General features: G+C 36.2%; 1 protein-coding gene across 7 annotated transcripts in view; it reads right to left on the bottom strand.

The window, feature by feature from the left end:
• Window positions 1–5: 5 nt before the first annotated feature.
• Window positions 6–13481, bottom strand: part of LOC123241753 (CCHC-type zinc finger nucleic acid binding protein) — an 86523-nt gene continuing 73047 nt past the window's right edge. For 2 of the 7 annotated variants that reach the window (XM_044669372.1, XM_044669331.1), the window contains 4 exons: window positions 4265–4405; window positions 4080–4172; window positions 3722–3923; window positions 6–1092 (listed from right to left, as the gene is read on the bottom strand). In XM_044669372.1, coding sequence (XP_044525307.1) covers window positions 975–1092; window positions 3722–3923; window positions 4080–4172; window positions 4265–4388 — 537 coding nt within the window. In that variant the 5' untranslated portion in view covers window positions 4389–4405 and the 3' untranslated portion in view covers window positions 6–974. The remainder of the gene's footprint in view (window positions 1093–3721; window positions 3924–4079; window positions 4173–4264; window positions 4406–13481) is intronic. The other 5 variants (XM_044669633.1, XM_044669422.1, XM_044669712.1 and 2 more) reach the window with 5 other exon arrangements.

Below are 13481 nucleotides of genomic sequence, written 5' to 3'. Positions count from 1 at the left end.
TCAGCTTTTCAGTCCTCCACAGTCCCCTCTTTAATACGGCATTTTGCACTATGTACATTAATGAAAATTTGAAATAAACAAAAGGAACTTTAGTCAAACTCCCCTTCCTCCTCCAGCTTTATTGATAGTTTAAAATTACATTTCTATGTTCTAGGACTTCAGTTGCTTTTACCATCTGACTTTTAAAAACTGATTACAGCAAATAAAACTCAACAGTTGTCTAAGTGATATAGTATACAAAAATAACATCTTGATTTCTGTGAAAATGCATTTCTCTGCAACTCCTGAATAGCTCCAAATTATGCTTGCTCTGAAGCATTGATGTTTACTCTGGGTTTTAGTTTTAGTTTTTGAAAAATTTATTTCAAACCTTGCCTTCACCATCTGTATCTCCAGCATTCACATTGCGACGGAGTTGTTACTGTTTAGGTTTTTTTTCCTGATTTCTCTCTCTCTCATGGCCATTAACAGGCATATACATCTTTTTACTCCCACTCGACTAGATGCTCTATTGTAGGGCCTGATACAGATGTTACTCGATGTTATTTAACAGCTACTGAGGTCAGACAATCCAAGGCCATCATTATACTACAATTAAAGTTACTTATGGAAGCTCAAAGACACTTCCAGAATCTGTTTTACCTCCTGCATGGGATCACATCCAAGAAACCCAGAAAGGTTTCCTAGTCTGACTCAACTCTTCCCATTCGTTAATCCCTATTCACCAGTGGCGCGGAAAGGGGGTTCTTTAACAAAGCATTATACATAACACCTCTACCAAACTAAACATAAACATTTTTTTGTAGTTAAATGCAGAAAGTCGATTTTTCCACCCCTTTCCTCCTTTTACACGGCAAGTAAAGCTCACTGGCCTGGGAGTAGCCTCTATCTGCCAACCTTTGGCCAGTGAAGAGGATTCAGAGAAAATAATACAACCATCAATCAGAAAAAGGAGGGGCGACAAAGGAAAATAATTAAGCTGTAGCCTCAATTGTGCATTCCCGTGCAAGATGCCCTGACTCGCCACAGCGATAACAGTTGACTTCACTTGTCTTGCTGCAGTTGATGGCTACATGACCAGTTTCACCACACCTAAAAAAAGAAATTAAAGAGTTTTCACATTGGTGCTCAGAAAATGTGAAATTGTCTACCGTAATCATTAGCCATTGCACAAAATTAAAGCTATGATGTTTAGTGCCCCAGACAACACTACTAGTTCTTTGAGACAAGACAATCATCACACTAATCACACAACCAAGGGAGGAAACTTTATGGTAAGGATGAAAATAAGTTACGCTATTTTGATGCCTAGTTCATTAAGAGTTCACTCTGAAATCAACCAAAATCAAATCCACACTACTGGCCCAGATTTTGTCATACTTCTGGTGCCCATTTAGCTCTAACTGTATATGTTGACAGTTTTATTTTCTGATAGTCTCACAAAATAATGTGGTAACATTTCTGTAAGGCGATTTTTTTAAGTTAGCAAAGCTTACACATTAAATTCCTTTAAGAATCAAGGAGAACTGAGAAAACCCAATTTAAGAATGCTTAGTCAACAGTGTTAGCAGCACAACTCTTTGTCAAACAAAGACTAACAATTCTACTACAACCTGAAATTTCATTGGTTTTCACCTACATTAAATACTGCATAAAGAAATAGCCTTTTTGTTGAGTTGACACCTACATAAAGAGCTGAAAATGGGGATGAAGCATCTCAATACTTCCTCCAAGAAAACTGCTATAATAAAAACTCAGCTTGACTAGGAACAGAACTAAAACATACCACACACCTCAGTTTATCCTCACTTTTACTTACTACTTACCTAATAAGTCCAAATTCTTGCTTGTTTGTTTGGGGATAGTTTCTCACTCTTATATACTTTATTTGTAATCTAATTTTCACCATCACCAGGTTTCCCTTTTTACCAGTTATGAAACCAGATCAGACTCTAAAACTGATTCCTATGGAACACATATGGAACACCAGTTCTCACAAGTTTTACAAAATGCTTCAGTATAAAGCCCTGTGTGATCCCCAACCTAATTCAACTGCATGTTAATGTTCCAGCCAGTCTAAACCACAAGATATTTTGGTCTTAAACTGAAGTCAAAGTATTACCATGTGATTTAAGAAGAACATGCTACTTGATGTCTCTCCTAAATACCAAAACCCAGGAATTTCCTATTACTGTTTACCTAGAAAAACAAGAGACTTCCAATTAAATGAAATTAAGTTTCACCTATTCACCCACAACTTCAGAAGGTAGCAACTAAGTATTTTAAAAATATTTCCATAACAAATACTAGTTTAACAATTATCAGGAAAATGACCTTTATCAGAGAACACATACACCCCAGCATTGTATAGCTCCAACACCCACATAATTACGACACTAACTTGGCTAAATCAGCAAAAATCCCCTCCTGATTTAAGGTAGGTTTTAACTATTGACCCCAAATTTCTAGTAGTAAATACACATTAAACAATGCATAATTAAGTAAAAATCTCTAAAATTAGACCAATAAAAAGCCTTCCTCACATCCACAGAAGACACAGCATAGTCATAGCAAAAAAGAAAATTAAAATTGGAAGTCCAAAAACTTAAGTTTGGAACCAGGACTTCAATGTTTCCTGGTTTTATAACTGGACAAACCACAAACTCCAACCCTTAGTTTCTTCATGGCAAAAGTGGAACCAAATGATTTGAGGGCAGTAGTAGATCAGGCACTGTTAGATTTGAAGCCAGGAAGATTTTAAGACATTCAAATCCTATTTCAGACACTAGTTTATTTGACCCTAAATAAATCATCTCTTGCTGGTGGTTCAGCAGATAAAACACTGGGCCTGGAAGTCAGGGAAACTTGAGTTTATATTTTTGCCTCAGACTGTGCCACGCAAAGAAAATCACTACACCACCGCCTCAGTTTCCTCATATGTAAAATGGGGATAACACCTATTGCCCAGGGTTGTAAAAACCACAACAGTGTTCCTCAACACCCCCCCCCCAAAGTATTTAGGGTATCTTGAAATGTCTTACTGCTACTTAAGCTATTAAAGCCTAAAACTGAACTAAGACTTTTGGATGCCCTACATATACTGAGTAGTATACCTATATACATATTGATGGGGTGAAGGTGGGGAGAATGCAGGAAGAGGTCAGAAAAAAGTGAGAGCTATTATATAAACTGATATTTTAGGTTAAAAGAGATGCAGAGATGGAGAAATTCCTAAAGAGGAATGAAAACAACTCTCTCTCTTAGGTTAAGATTTATAGGTGAAGAAAAAGAAGTTTGCAGATAGCTACGCTGAGTCTTACTAGCCCACTATTCCATTTCACTTTTTCCTCATTGTCAAAATTAGATCCTTGCTGATAAAAAGAGGTGCTGATGATCTTGAAGCAAACATTGTGACCCATATTTTAAGGAAAACAGCTATAGGATGTATCAAAGTACTTAACAAATGGTATTCATCAAAATCAAAGTCTGTTAGAGATACTTCTGTATTATCATCTTAAATGACCCTTCTCAAAAAATGAGCAAGTACTAATTTTATGTTGCTGTATAATTTTTCCTTTTGCCCTCAACTTCAGGTCACATGCCACAAGAGCACTCTAACAACAATGCCAGCATCTCACCTGGTCACCACCTTCATGGTGCAAGAGTTTAAGTCCTAATTTAAAGGACTCCACTCATGTTAGTGGTTGCTGTCCATCCTTACCTATAGCATTTCACTTTGGTGCAATCTTTCTGAATGTGCCCAAACTCTCCACATGAATAGCACTTCTGCTCATCTGCATGGTCGCAGTCTCGAGCCAAGTGGCCGGGCTTGCCACAGTTGTAGCAGCACTGCTCTCTCTCCCGCTTCGGTTCCTTGCAGTCCTTGGCAATGTGGCCACCTCTACCGCAGTTATAGCAGGCTTCAACAATAAGGAAAAGAAGCAGACCAAGACTATAAAACCTTGATAAAGTGAAGATGCATTTCATATAACATACTACACAAATGTTCTAAGTCAGGGTTCTTTCTATGCTTACCACTCTGCAGAGAAGGGGGGAAAAAGGAAGTGTTAAATACTTACCATCCTCCTGAAGATCACAATCCTTGGCAAGATGACCAGACTCACCACAACGGTAACAGATGTCTGGAAGAGATGAAGAAACAAACTGGAAACCTATTATAGATAGGAAACAAAGAGTTGGGAGATTAGATCAATCTTGGTAATTGCATGTTTTGAAATTTCAAAATTTTTTCCAACAAAAATACCTCTCGCTGAGGTAAAACCACCTCTTCCACGGCTCCGCATTCCTCGGCCACGGCCTCCTCCAGTAGGGCATTCTCGGGCCCAATGGCCAGAGCGTCCACACTTGAAACACTCGTTGCTGCTCATTGCTGCACTTAGATCTTCTAAATATTAAAGAACACAGCTATTAGAACATCAGAAATTCCTTTTTAAATGACTAATTTCTTATAAATACACCGCCAGAAACTGATATCACATTTGGGGTGCAGAAGAGGTGAGAAGAGAACCCCTCACACATTAGCAATTTGTTATGAAGTATGAGTATGTAAAGTATGTGATCTAGGAATCCAGATCTAAAGCTAAAACTTTTAAGTTTATAAATTATCAGCAAAAAAATTATTATGATAATTCTTTTCAATTAGATTGTAGAAAATTTTCTTAAACTACAAGGCATCATAAAATTACTGTGCATATTTTCTTCATTAATGATATTCCGCCTGTCTATTTTACTGATGAATAAATTACTTCACAGGATAAGTGACTGACCTAGACTCATAGATAGCAAGTAGTTGGTAGTTGACACTAACCCTATGACTAGAATTCTGGTCTGCTGGTTACTAAAATATTGTATTAAATTTTTAAAAATGTAGCTCCAATTGGAAAATTTTGAAAGACCACCTGTTTTCATTTTTTATTGGGCATAGAAGTATTTTTAATGTAAAGAATTCAATGAAGTTTTATGCATCATTGAAAATTTAAAAATAAAACAAATGTACCCCAACTGATGAGAAAAAAAGCAAAAAAAACATTAGAAACCCCAAGAAAAAACCTCTCTAAATTACAAAAAGGGCATGCAAATGGTTTTTCAGTACTGACTAAATACAGCTCTTACATAGTATTGACACCACAACTGGTAAATAAATATTTTTAAAGTCTATGGTCCAAGGACTGTCCTTTGCAAATAAAGGCCCATAACTCTCAGCCACAGCGCTGTTTTATAATCATTTGAACAGGTACTTAAACACTACCATAAAGTTCATCTTCATTTGCCCTTAACATTAATGTCACTAAAATGGAAATATGCACTAGAATGTAATTCACAACTGGGGGTTTGACTTTTAGTCATCATCTAGGACTATTTCCTGATCTGAAAAATGAATTTGACTAGATCTCCAGGAGCTAGAATTTTGTGATAGCATAGCTCCATGAGTTTTTTAATTTCATAAACCAACAATCAAAAGCCTTAAGAGATGGTTTGTAAACTCATCTCTCACTTCTGAAATCAATCGTTATTTAGTTTTACTATAACCAATCAAACATAGAAATAAATACCTTTGCACTACCCACATATGAAATTTTATGTTCTTTTTAGAAGAGTAAACCAAGAAAGAGTTGCCATGGTATCAGGCAAGGTTAAGTTTCAACTAGTCTGACACTGCAATGGATTTCATAAGGTTGAACAAGTTAATCCCCAATAATTTTGTTAGAATAGGATTTTACTTGGAGGCCCGTAGATATACTAAATTACCTCAAGATCCCATTACCCCCTATTATTATATGCCATTAAATCATAGAACAGAATGCAGCAAATCATACCAGAATGTACCATGCCTTGAAGCCTTTCAGTCTGTAGGTTTTTAAGTTATTACTCTCCCAATAACTCAGACTCTAAGCTACTTAAAACCAGACTGTCTTATAAGACCCTCTCAAATTCATAAAAGTGTTAAATTGTATTCCAAATCTAAACATTTTCCATAGGTTAACATAGTAACCTATTTTGGTACATTTGGGCCCAATTTGGTAATCTTGGTAACATAGTAACCTCATTTTGGACAACTTGAAATCATTTACTAGTCATAATAACTAAACTACAAGGATACCAGTTAATGACCCTCAAAAGGTCTAGTTATCTTATAGCAATCTAATTGAAGAATTAGCTACAGATTATTCAAATCTCATGGTTTCCTCGAATTTCTGCTAATAGTCATTTCCAGAAAAAAAGAAAAAATTTGAGATTTTTACCAAATACTGCATTTTAATATCCTCTAGGTTTTTCAAAAATAAGCTTACAAATGGATAATCTACAAACTACAATGATAGTATTTTATGAATATTTTAATAAACACTGAGTATTCTTTCACTAAAAATAAGTACAATTCACTCAAGATTCCTTGTATTACATTTGATAGGATGTGCTTTAATGGGAGGCACACCACTTTCACCTCCCTAGCAGTCGTGCTAAAGCAAAAATAAAACAAAAACAAAGTAACCTCTGTACCTGCCAATTTCTGCAACTACACATCAGTTTGTGTAGTTTAATATTTTTAACTTTGGTGAAAAGCTACAATGCAAAACCTTTGAAAAGAGGCAGCTTTAGAATGTATAGAGTAAAACATCAAGACCAAAGCCAAAAAAGTACAAGGATCTTAATATAAGGAAGCTTCAAGCATACTATACCTATAGAACACACTCATCCACTCATCCATTTCCCCGTCAACAGCCAATAGTTGAAGTCTACTTTATTCCATGAAATAAAAAGAGCAAGTAAATAATCTCAAATTTTCTTTGAAGCTCTGCCAAACAAAGTGCTAGCTAAGATAAATATAGGCAGGGATAACTACTATGCCATAGAAAATACTCTTGTACTTACATAAATGCTGCTGTCAAGGAGGCAAATTTAAAATCTGGATATAATAGGAAGACACTACCAGGAATTATATGATTATCCAAAAAAAGAGCTGCTACTTTTCAGATACTGTATACTAAGTGAAGTTTCTCCTATACAACAAAATATAATTAGAATTTAGCTTTTGTTTTTCATTGATTTGCATGGTTTTATATTTAGAGATACTTTTGTTGGAGGTAAGATTTTAAAATAAACCTTTACCACTAGAGGGGGCTAAAAAAAAAGGCAACACAAAACATAAAAGTGCAAAAGTGGGCAAGGGGACACAATAGCAAGTGGCTAATGAGCTCTTTTATTATGTGTCTCCAGTTTATAAAGGTCCAGCACTTGTGCATTTGCCAAAACTGAACCTTAAGTCTTTCTGTAGTTCTACCACCCTTGTAATAGGGCTATTCAACCAAAGTTCCCAACAATATTCAAATTTGGTAGGATGCCTGGTTTTGCTGAACTATTTTCAAATCAATTTTTCTCCTTTAAAAATTATTACATGGGGCTAACTTGCCAGGCAGGGGGACATATTCTAGAAATGAAAGTAAAAACAAGATATATGAGCAATTCTTAAGAAGAATTTCAAGTATCATCTGGCCAAACTTTTAAAACTATGATTTCAGGGTAGGAAATCTTGGTAGGAAGATGCCACCCCTGGACTCCTCCCAATAATCAGTGAGAAAGGTATCTGAGGCACTGAGGTTTTTCAAAGCTAGCATGTGGGGGTCAAATCCTAGCTCTCAAGGATACTTGGCTCTATCAACTACTTAAGACAGGCTTATTCTTATAAAGTTAATTTTGAAAATTATGAACTCTGTGTATCTTCTCAAAGGGGGAAAAAAAAGTCCCTGATACTTTAAAACCCCCTAATCAAGACAGGATTCTAGATGTAAGAATTTAAAATTCTTGTTCAGATATCTTATTCATATTATATCATTATAGCTAAAAGTATGTATTTATAATCACACAATACCTTTTCCTCAATAGATTCCAATAAGATTCTCAATTCCTTCTTCATAATTTCTTTTGACATTACTTTTTTTTTTAAAGCGTTATCATATATATCCTATGCGATCTTATGAAAATACTCAAGACCCACATTGTCTGCAAGCCATTGTTATCCAAGATATATACAAGCGGTAAGATATCTTGAATGTTTTAAAAAGGCAATGAAATATTTAGATGTTACTTATCGACTACCAATCAAATTAATTTAAAAACATTTTAAAGTGATGTATTATGTTCTAACCTACTCACCAATTCCTAACTATTTAAAGGCAATATCCTATCACAGTTGTATTTCAAGTAAAACACTATCCTGTTGATATATGTAAATGTACTTGAAATTAAATAGTTTTTAAGTTTCATGAATTTGAAGGTTCTGGAGCACTGTAAAAACCAGAAATGAAAATCAAGTTCTGAACAAGCATGTTAAGTGGCCTAGATCCAACCTAAATCTAACCATGAACATTAAATCCAAAGTGTCTTGAGAGAGAATTAGAAACTCTGAAAATCTTGTTATGATGGACATGTTACTGTGGCAGAATTCCCACTTACAAGTAAGGCTCACCTCAAATTTTTCCAACACCTACAGAACTCTTTACCTACCATTCAATGATCCCATGTCTGTGATTCTTCAAATAGGTCAACATATATATAATTTTCAGTGGCATCCAGCCAATGAACAAACTTGGAACAGGCAGTTCTGTTTAAGACTCTACAGTATTTTCCTATAGATCTAAAACTGCTAGAATGGGCCCGGAATCAAAAAGGTAGTCTAGAGAAGCCCTTTTGAGGAGCCAAAGACACAGTCAATCATTTTTAAAAAAACAAGATACATTTCTTCTAAGTTTTATAAATCATTTCTTGCTTTAAGTTTAAGGTTATGTATGCCACATTTTCTTAAAGTGAGATATTTTTGCATTGGTAAGAAAATTACTGTAGACTGAGTTTAAAAGAAATTAAAAAGAGTCAAGTTTCCCCAAAAGATTCTTGAAATTGTGCAACAGGCATAATGAACAAGTAAGATGAGCTACTTGGGTCTACTCTGCCAACACATTATCCCTAGACTGGGCATGAAGACTATGTATCCTGGTATCATCTCTTGACATACATAATTGTGCTCCAGAAGGCACACAAAATTATATATTTTGTCTCTCATGCCACTATAAAACATTTCTGGGGGGTAGCTGGATGGTTCAGTGGATTGAGAGCTAGGCCTAGAGATGGGATGTCCTGAGTTCAAATTTGGTCTATTTCCCCAGCTGTGTGACCCTGGGCAAATCACTTGACACCCCCCTCCCCCAATGCCTATCCCTCATCACTCTTCTGCCTTGGAGACAACAATATTGATTCTAAGACAGAAAATAAGGGTTTATTTTTTTAAATGGCACCAAGTATGCCAAGTTTAAGAATGGGCTAAGGCTGGTGAGGGAAGCTAATGACAGAAGGTAAGGGTTAAAAAAATAATACCAATAAAACACTTCTGATATATTTCCAAGTGTCACAATAATTCAAATGAATGAGCAAGAGTTAATATGGAATAATAACTACATATCAGGTTCTTACCTTATGAATTTTCTTAAGAAAACAAGTAATTTGATTACTTGCCTTTTACCAGACTTTGCATAAATGGTGGTTAGGAAAAATATTTGTGTCCTTTCTGTATCTAGGAGTCAACTGTTTCATTATAATTTTAAATCTTGCTTCATTCAATCTGTATAGTCAAAGTACTCAATTTATTCAGTTATTCCAACAAGCTAATTTTTCTTAACCTTCATTTTATTTCTTTTTCACTTGAAATACAGAACTTTCATTTTAGGAGGAACAATTAGTAAGATTGTTGTATACTCTACCTTTAAAGATCCTTAAGAATTTATTCCTTTTTTGGCCAACTCCAAATTATCAAGTATACCTGAGGACCATTATTACAAATAAATATAAACCAAATAGTAGAAAATTTCATTTATCCAATAGTTTGAAACGTTCTCCCCTTCAAATCTTACCAAACTTGCTGAAAATTTTCAAAATTGTCTTAAGTTTCCTTTCAATGATCCATCCTCTGATGAAGCCTAGGCAAAAGGCAACTGATAAGAAGCCAATGACAGGGTAATCAGTCATTGAATTATCAAGTAAAGAGATTGTCTACTGAGTAAGACTTGGAAGTTTACTCATACTCAAAGATTGATACCCTCTCCCTTTATCTTATATAAATAAAGTTTAATAACTAAGCCAGGCAGGCAACTTTTATAATGTTATAGGATAGGTTGATCAAATGAAGTAGTGTAACAGAAAAAGAACTGACTGCATTAGAAGGCAACAGAAGATATCTTCCCCAACCAACTATGTACTAATAGCCTGTGGTGCTGCAGAGGTTCCCCTCCTATCTGCAAAAAGTAGGACAGCCTAGAACTGAAATAAACAATAAAATTAAATTTAAAAAAAAAAAAGAGTCACAATGAGGCCCAATTAAGAAAAAAAATCTTGGGGTAATCTATACCAGGGAAATAAAACCTTTGATTCTAGTCACACCACACGAAATAAAAACTGGCAACAAGGGGGCAGCTGGGTAGCTCAGTGAATTGAGAGCCAGGCCTAGAGATGGGAGGTCCTGGTTTCAAATCTAACCTCAGACACTTCCCAGCTGTGTGACCCTGGGCAAGCCACTTGGCCCCCATTGCCTAGCCAATACACAGTATTGACTCCAAGTCAGAAGGTAAGGATTAAAAAACAAACAAACAAACAAACTGGCAACAACCCAAATGCCCAACAGAATGGCCACAGAAATAAATCAGCAGCATATTATTAACATGACAATAGAGGTGGGGTAGAGTCCCTAAATAGTAAGATGGACCTAGATTAAGGTAGAAAGGCAGCACCCCTCCATTTTTAAAGATAAGAAATTCGGCTCCAGAGTTTAAATATCTTACCCAAAGTTCCATAGCTTTGGGGGCATGGGAAAAAAAAATCAGAGGTAGTAGAATACTAAAGTTCTAGTCATATCAACAGTCAAAAGGTAGATCTATGAAACAATGGGGGGGGGGGGGGGCACGAGCCAGGACAAGTTATGTGCAGATTTAAAGCATATAGAACAGTAATCAGTATTTTCTATTAAGGACAACTTGTGGCAAGAACCCAGTTCAACTATCTTGTTTTTTAACAAATTAAAGCGAATGAAATTAGATTATTTAACAAAGATTTTGTTTTAAATCCTGGAATGTAACAGTTTTAAAAGAGAATCTATGAAACAGCTAAATAACTCAATAGGACAGGGCCAAGCCCTGCAACTGGAGGACCTGGGGTTCAAATCTGGCCTTGGACATTTCCTAGCTATGTGACCCTCCTGGGCAAGTCACATAACCCCATGCCTAGCCCTCATTGCTTTTCTGCCTTGGAGCAGATAGGGAGGGAAGAGGAAGAGAGAGAGAAAAAGAACATATCAGTAATCTAATGTTAAAATTGCTTTAAAGATCCTAATTTTTTTAAAAAGCAAAACTTCCTTCCCATAATATAGAGCTCTCATTGCTTTACTAGCCATTCACATTAAAAAACAGTGCAGTCATCCTTGTTTGCCTATCTATAGAGTACTCCATTCTATAACAAAGATGTTTTAAAACTAAGTCAGAATGTTTCATTTAACCCCTTTGTAATATCCTGATAGAGAAGGCTTGATAATTTTAAAATATATACACACATACAATATTAGGCTACAAATGAAACATTATAATAAAATCCATGTGCCTTGTTAAAATAGTAGTTATACTCCATATTGGTATCATTGAACAAGTGGTCAAGTACACTGAGGTTGGAAAACTGTTCCAACACTATGTAACTACAATTTTGGATGAAATAGTGTTTTTTTTATTTGACTTTACATTCTTTTCAGTGTACAACTACTTAAAAAAGGCACTCCTCCCCCCACCTTGAATAAAAAAGGAAAATCCCAGTTTCTCCTCATTATCAAATACCTGCAAAAAGTAGTTTAAAATATGAATCTATAGTTAGATATTGTGAGTTGGATGAAATGTTACTCCTTATAATAGATCAGCAACAATCAGTGATTCCACAATCAGTGGTGAAAAATGTGACAGTGGGGCTTTGCAGAACACTAAATATCATTTAGAGGACATTCAATTTCTAAATAAAGCATAAAGAATTCGAGTCATACATATTTTATACCTGGAAATAAAAATCACTCTTTTCCCAATAATCATAGGACAATACATTTCCCCAGATTTGACTCAATCTTTTACAAGCACAGTCTACATACCTTGTAGAGAATTGCATTACCAAATTGTCAAAATGCAAAAGGATATTATGAATGTAAAATATTGCAAATTAGTAACCTTATCATGGAAGAATATACATTTAGTAATGTATTTTCAATGGAAAATAATATAAACTTAACAGCTTTAAACCCGATTTCAAAAAAGAAGGAAAAAAGGATGACCTCATAAGAGCATAAATTACTATCTTAAGTGATGCAGATATCAGCCTCTTACCCCTCCCCCATTACATCACACAGGCCAAAGGTCAGTAATGGGGGGGGGACACCGAGAATGTGGTTTTAGGGAAGCTGAAGAGATATGAATATTGATACTGTGACTTTTAATTTAAATTTAATTTAGTAAATGAAAGTGAAGTCATACCCATATAAGCTCTTCCAGCTTCCTCAGAGCTATACTCTACATTATTACAACCTTCCCCCCTGCCTTTGTGGGAAAAACCGAACACTACCTACCAACTGCCTCAGTCACAGCTAATTTAGATTACGATTACTTAAATTGGTTATTAAGACCTTCGGGACTAGATGTAGCTTATTTTACTTTAAAAAGTGCTTTCCAGCTCAGGCCATGTGGTTAGCATATGAAAACATGGCTATATTTTATACACAATATAATCTCAAAACTTCAATTTGGATCATCTAGTTCCAAAAATCACTTGTGTCCGAATATGGAGATAAGCGAAAGCATTTTTAAATCCTTGCAAAGTCCAAATGTTTAAAACCAAATTAATGTAAAAAAAAAAAGCTTAAATACCAAGAATAAACTAGTTAGTCTAACAAAAACCGGTGGGCTTTTGTAGTTAACTTGTTTAAAGAACTTGGACAATTCTGTTGTACATAAGACAGCCATAAAATGTTCGTCTTACGTCAATAAAGACACAAGTAAATCATTTGCTTTTGATAACCTTAGGGCTCTAATGAAGTTAACGAGAAAGACTTCGGGAGACAAACTTCCAGATACACAGGGTCGGCCAGCAAGGTGCCCCTGATCAGCCCCGGGCCCACCGCGGCACATGGCCCTAGCCCAGGGGCCCCTCCGCCCCGAGCACATGGTCGGCGCTGCGCCTCCACCCCTCCCCCCCGCACCCGGACACCTTCCGCCGCCACATGGCTGGCTTCCCGCTGGCTTCCCGCAGGCCCCTTGCCTCCGCCGGACCGCTGGTCCTCCCCTCCTCCCCCCAAGGACTTGGCCGCGGCGGCCCCGAACGCCCAGAAGGCTTCGCCGGGCCCAGACTCTTCTTGTCTTCGGCGACCCCCCTCGCTGGGCGCGGCGGCGGCCTAG

Source organism: Gracilinanus agilis, chromosome 1 (assembly GCF_016433145.1).
Source record: "Gracilinanus agilis isolate LMUSP501 chromosome 1, AgileGrace, whole genome shotgun sequence".
NCBI classification, from domain to species: domain Eukaryota; kingdom Metazoa; phylum Chordata; class Mammalia; order Didelphimorphia; family Didelphidae; genus Gracilinanus; species Gracilinanus agilis.
Note: the sequence above shows the minus strand (reverse complement) of the source record. Positions and strands in the feature narration are given on the sequence as shown.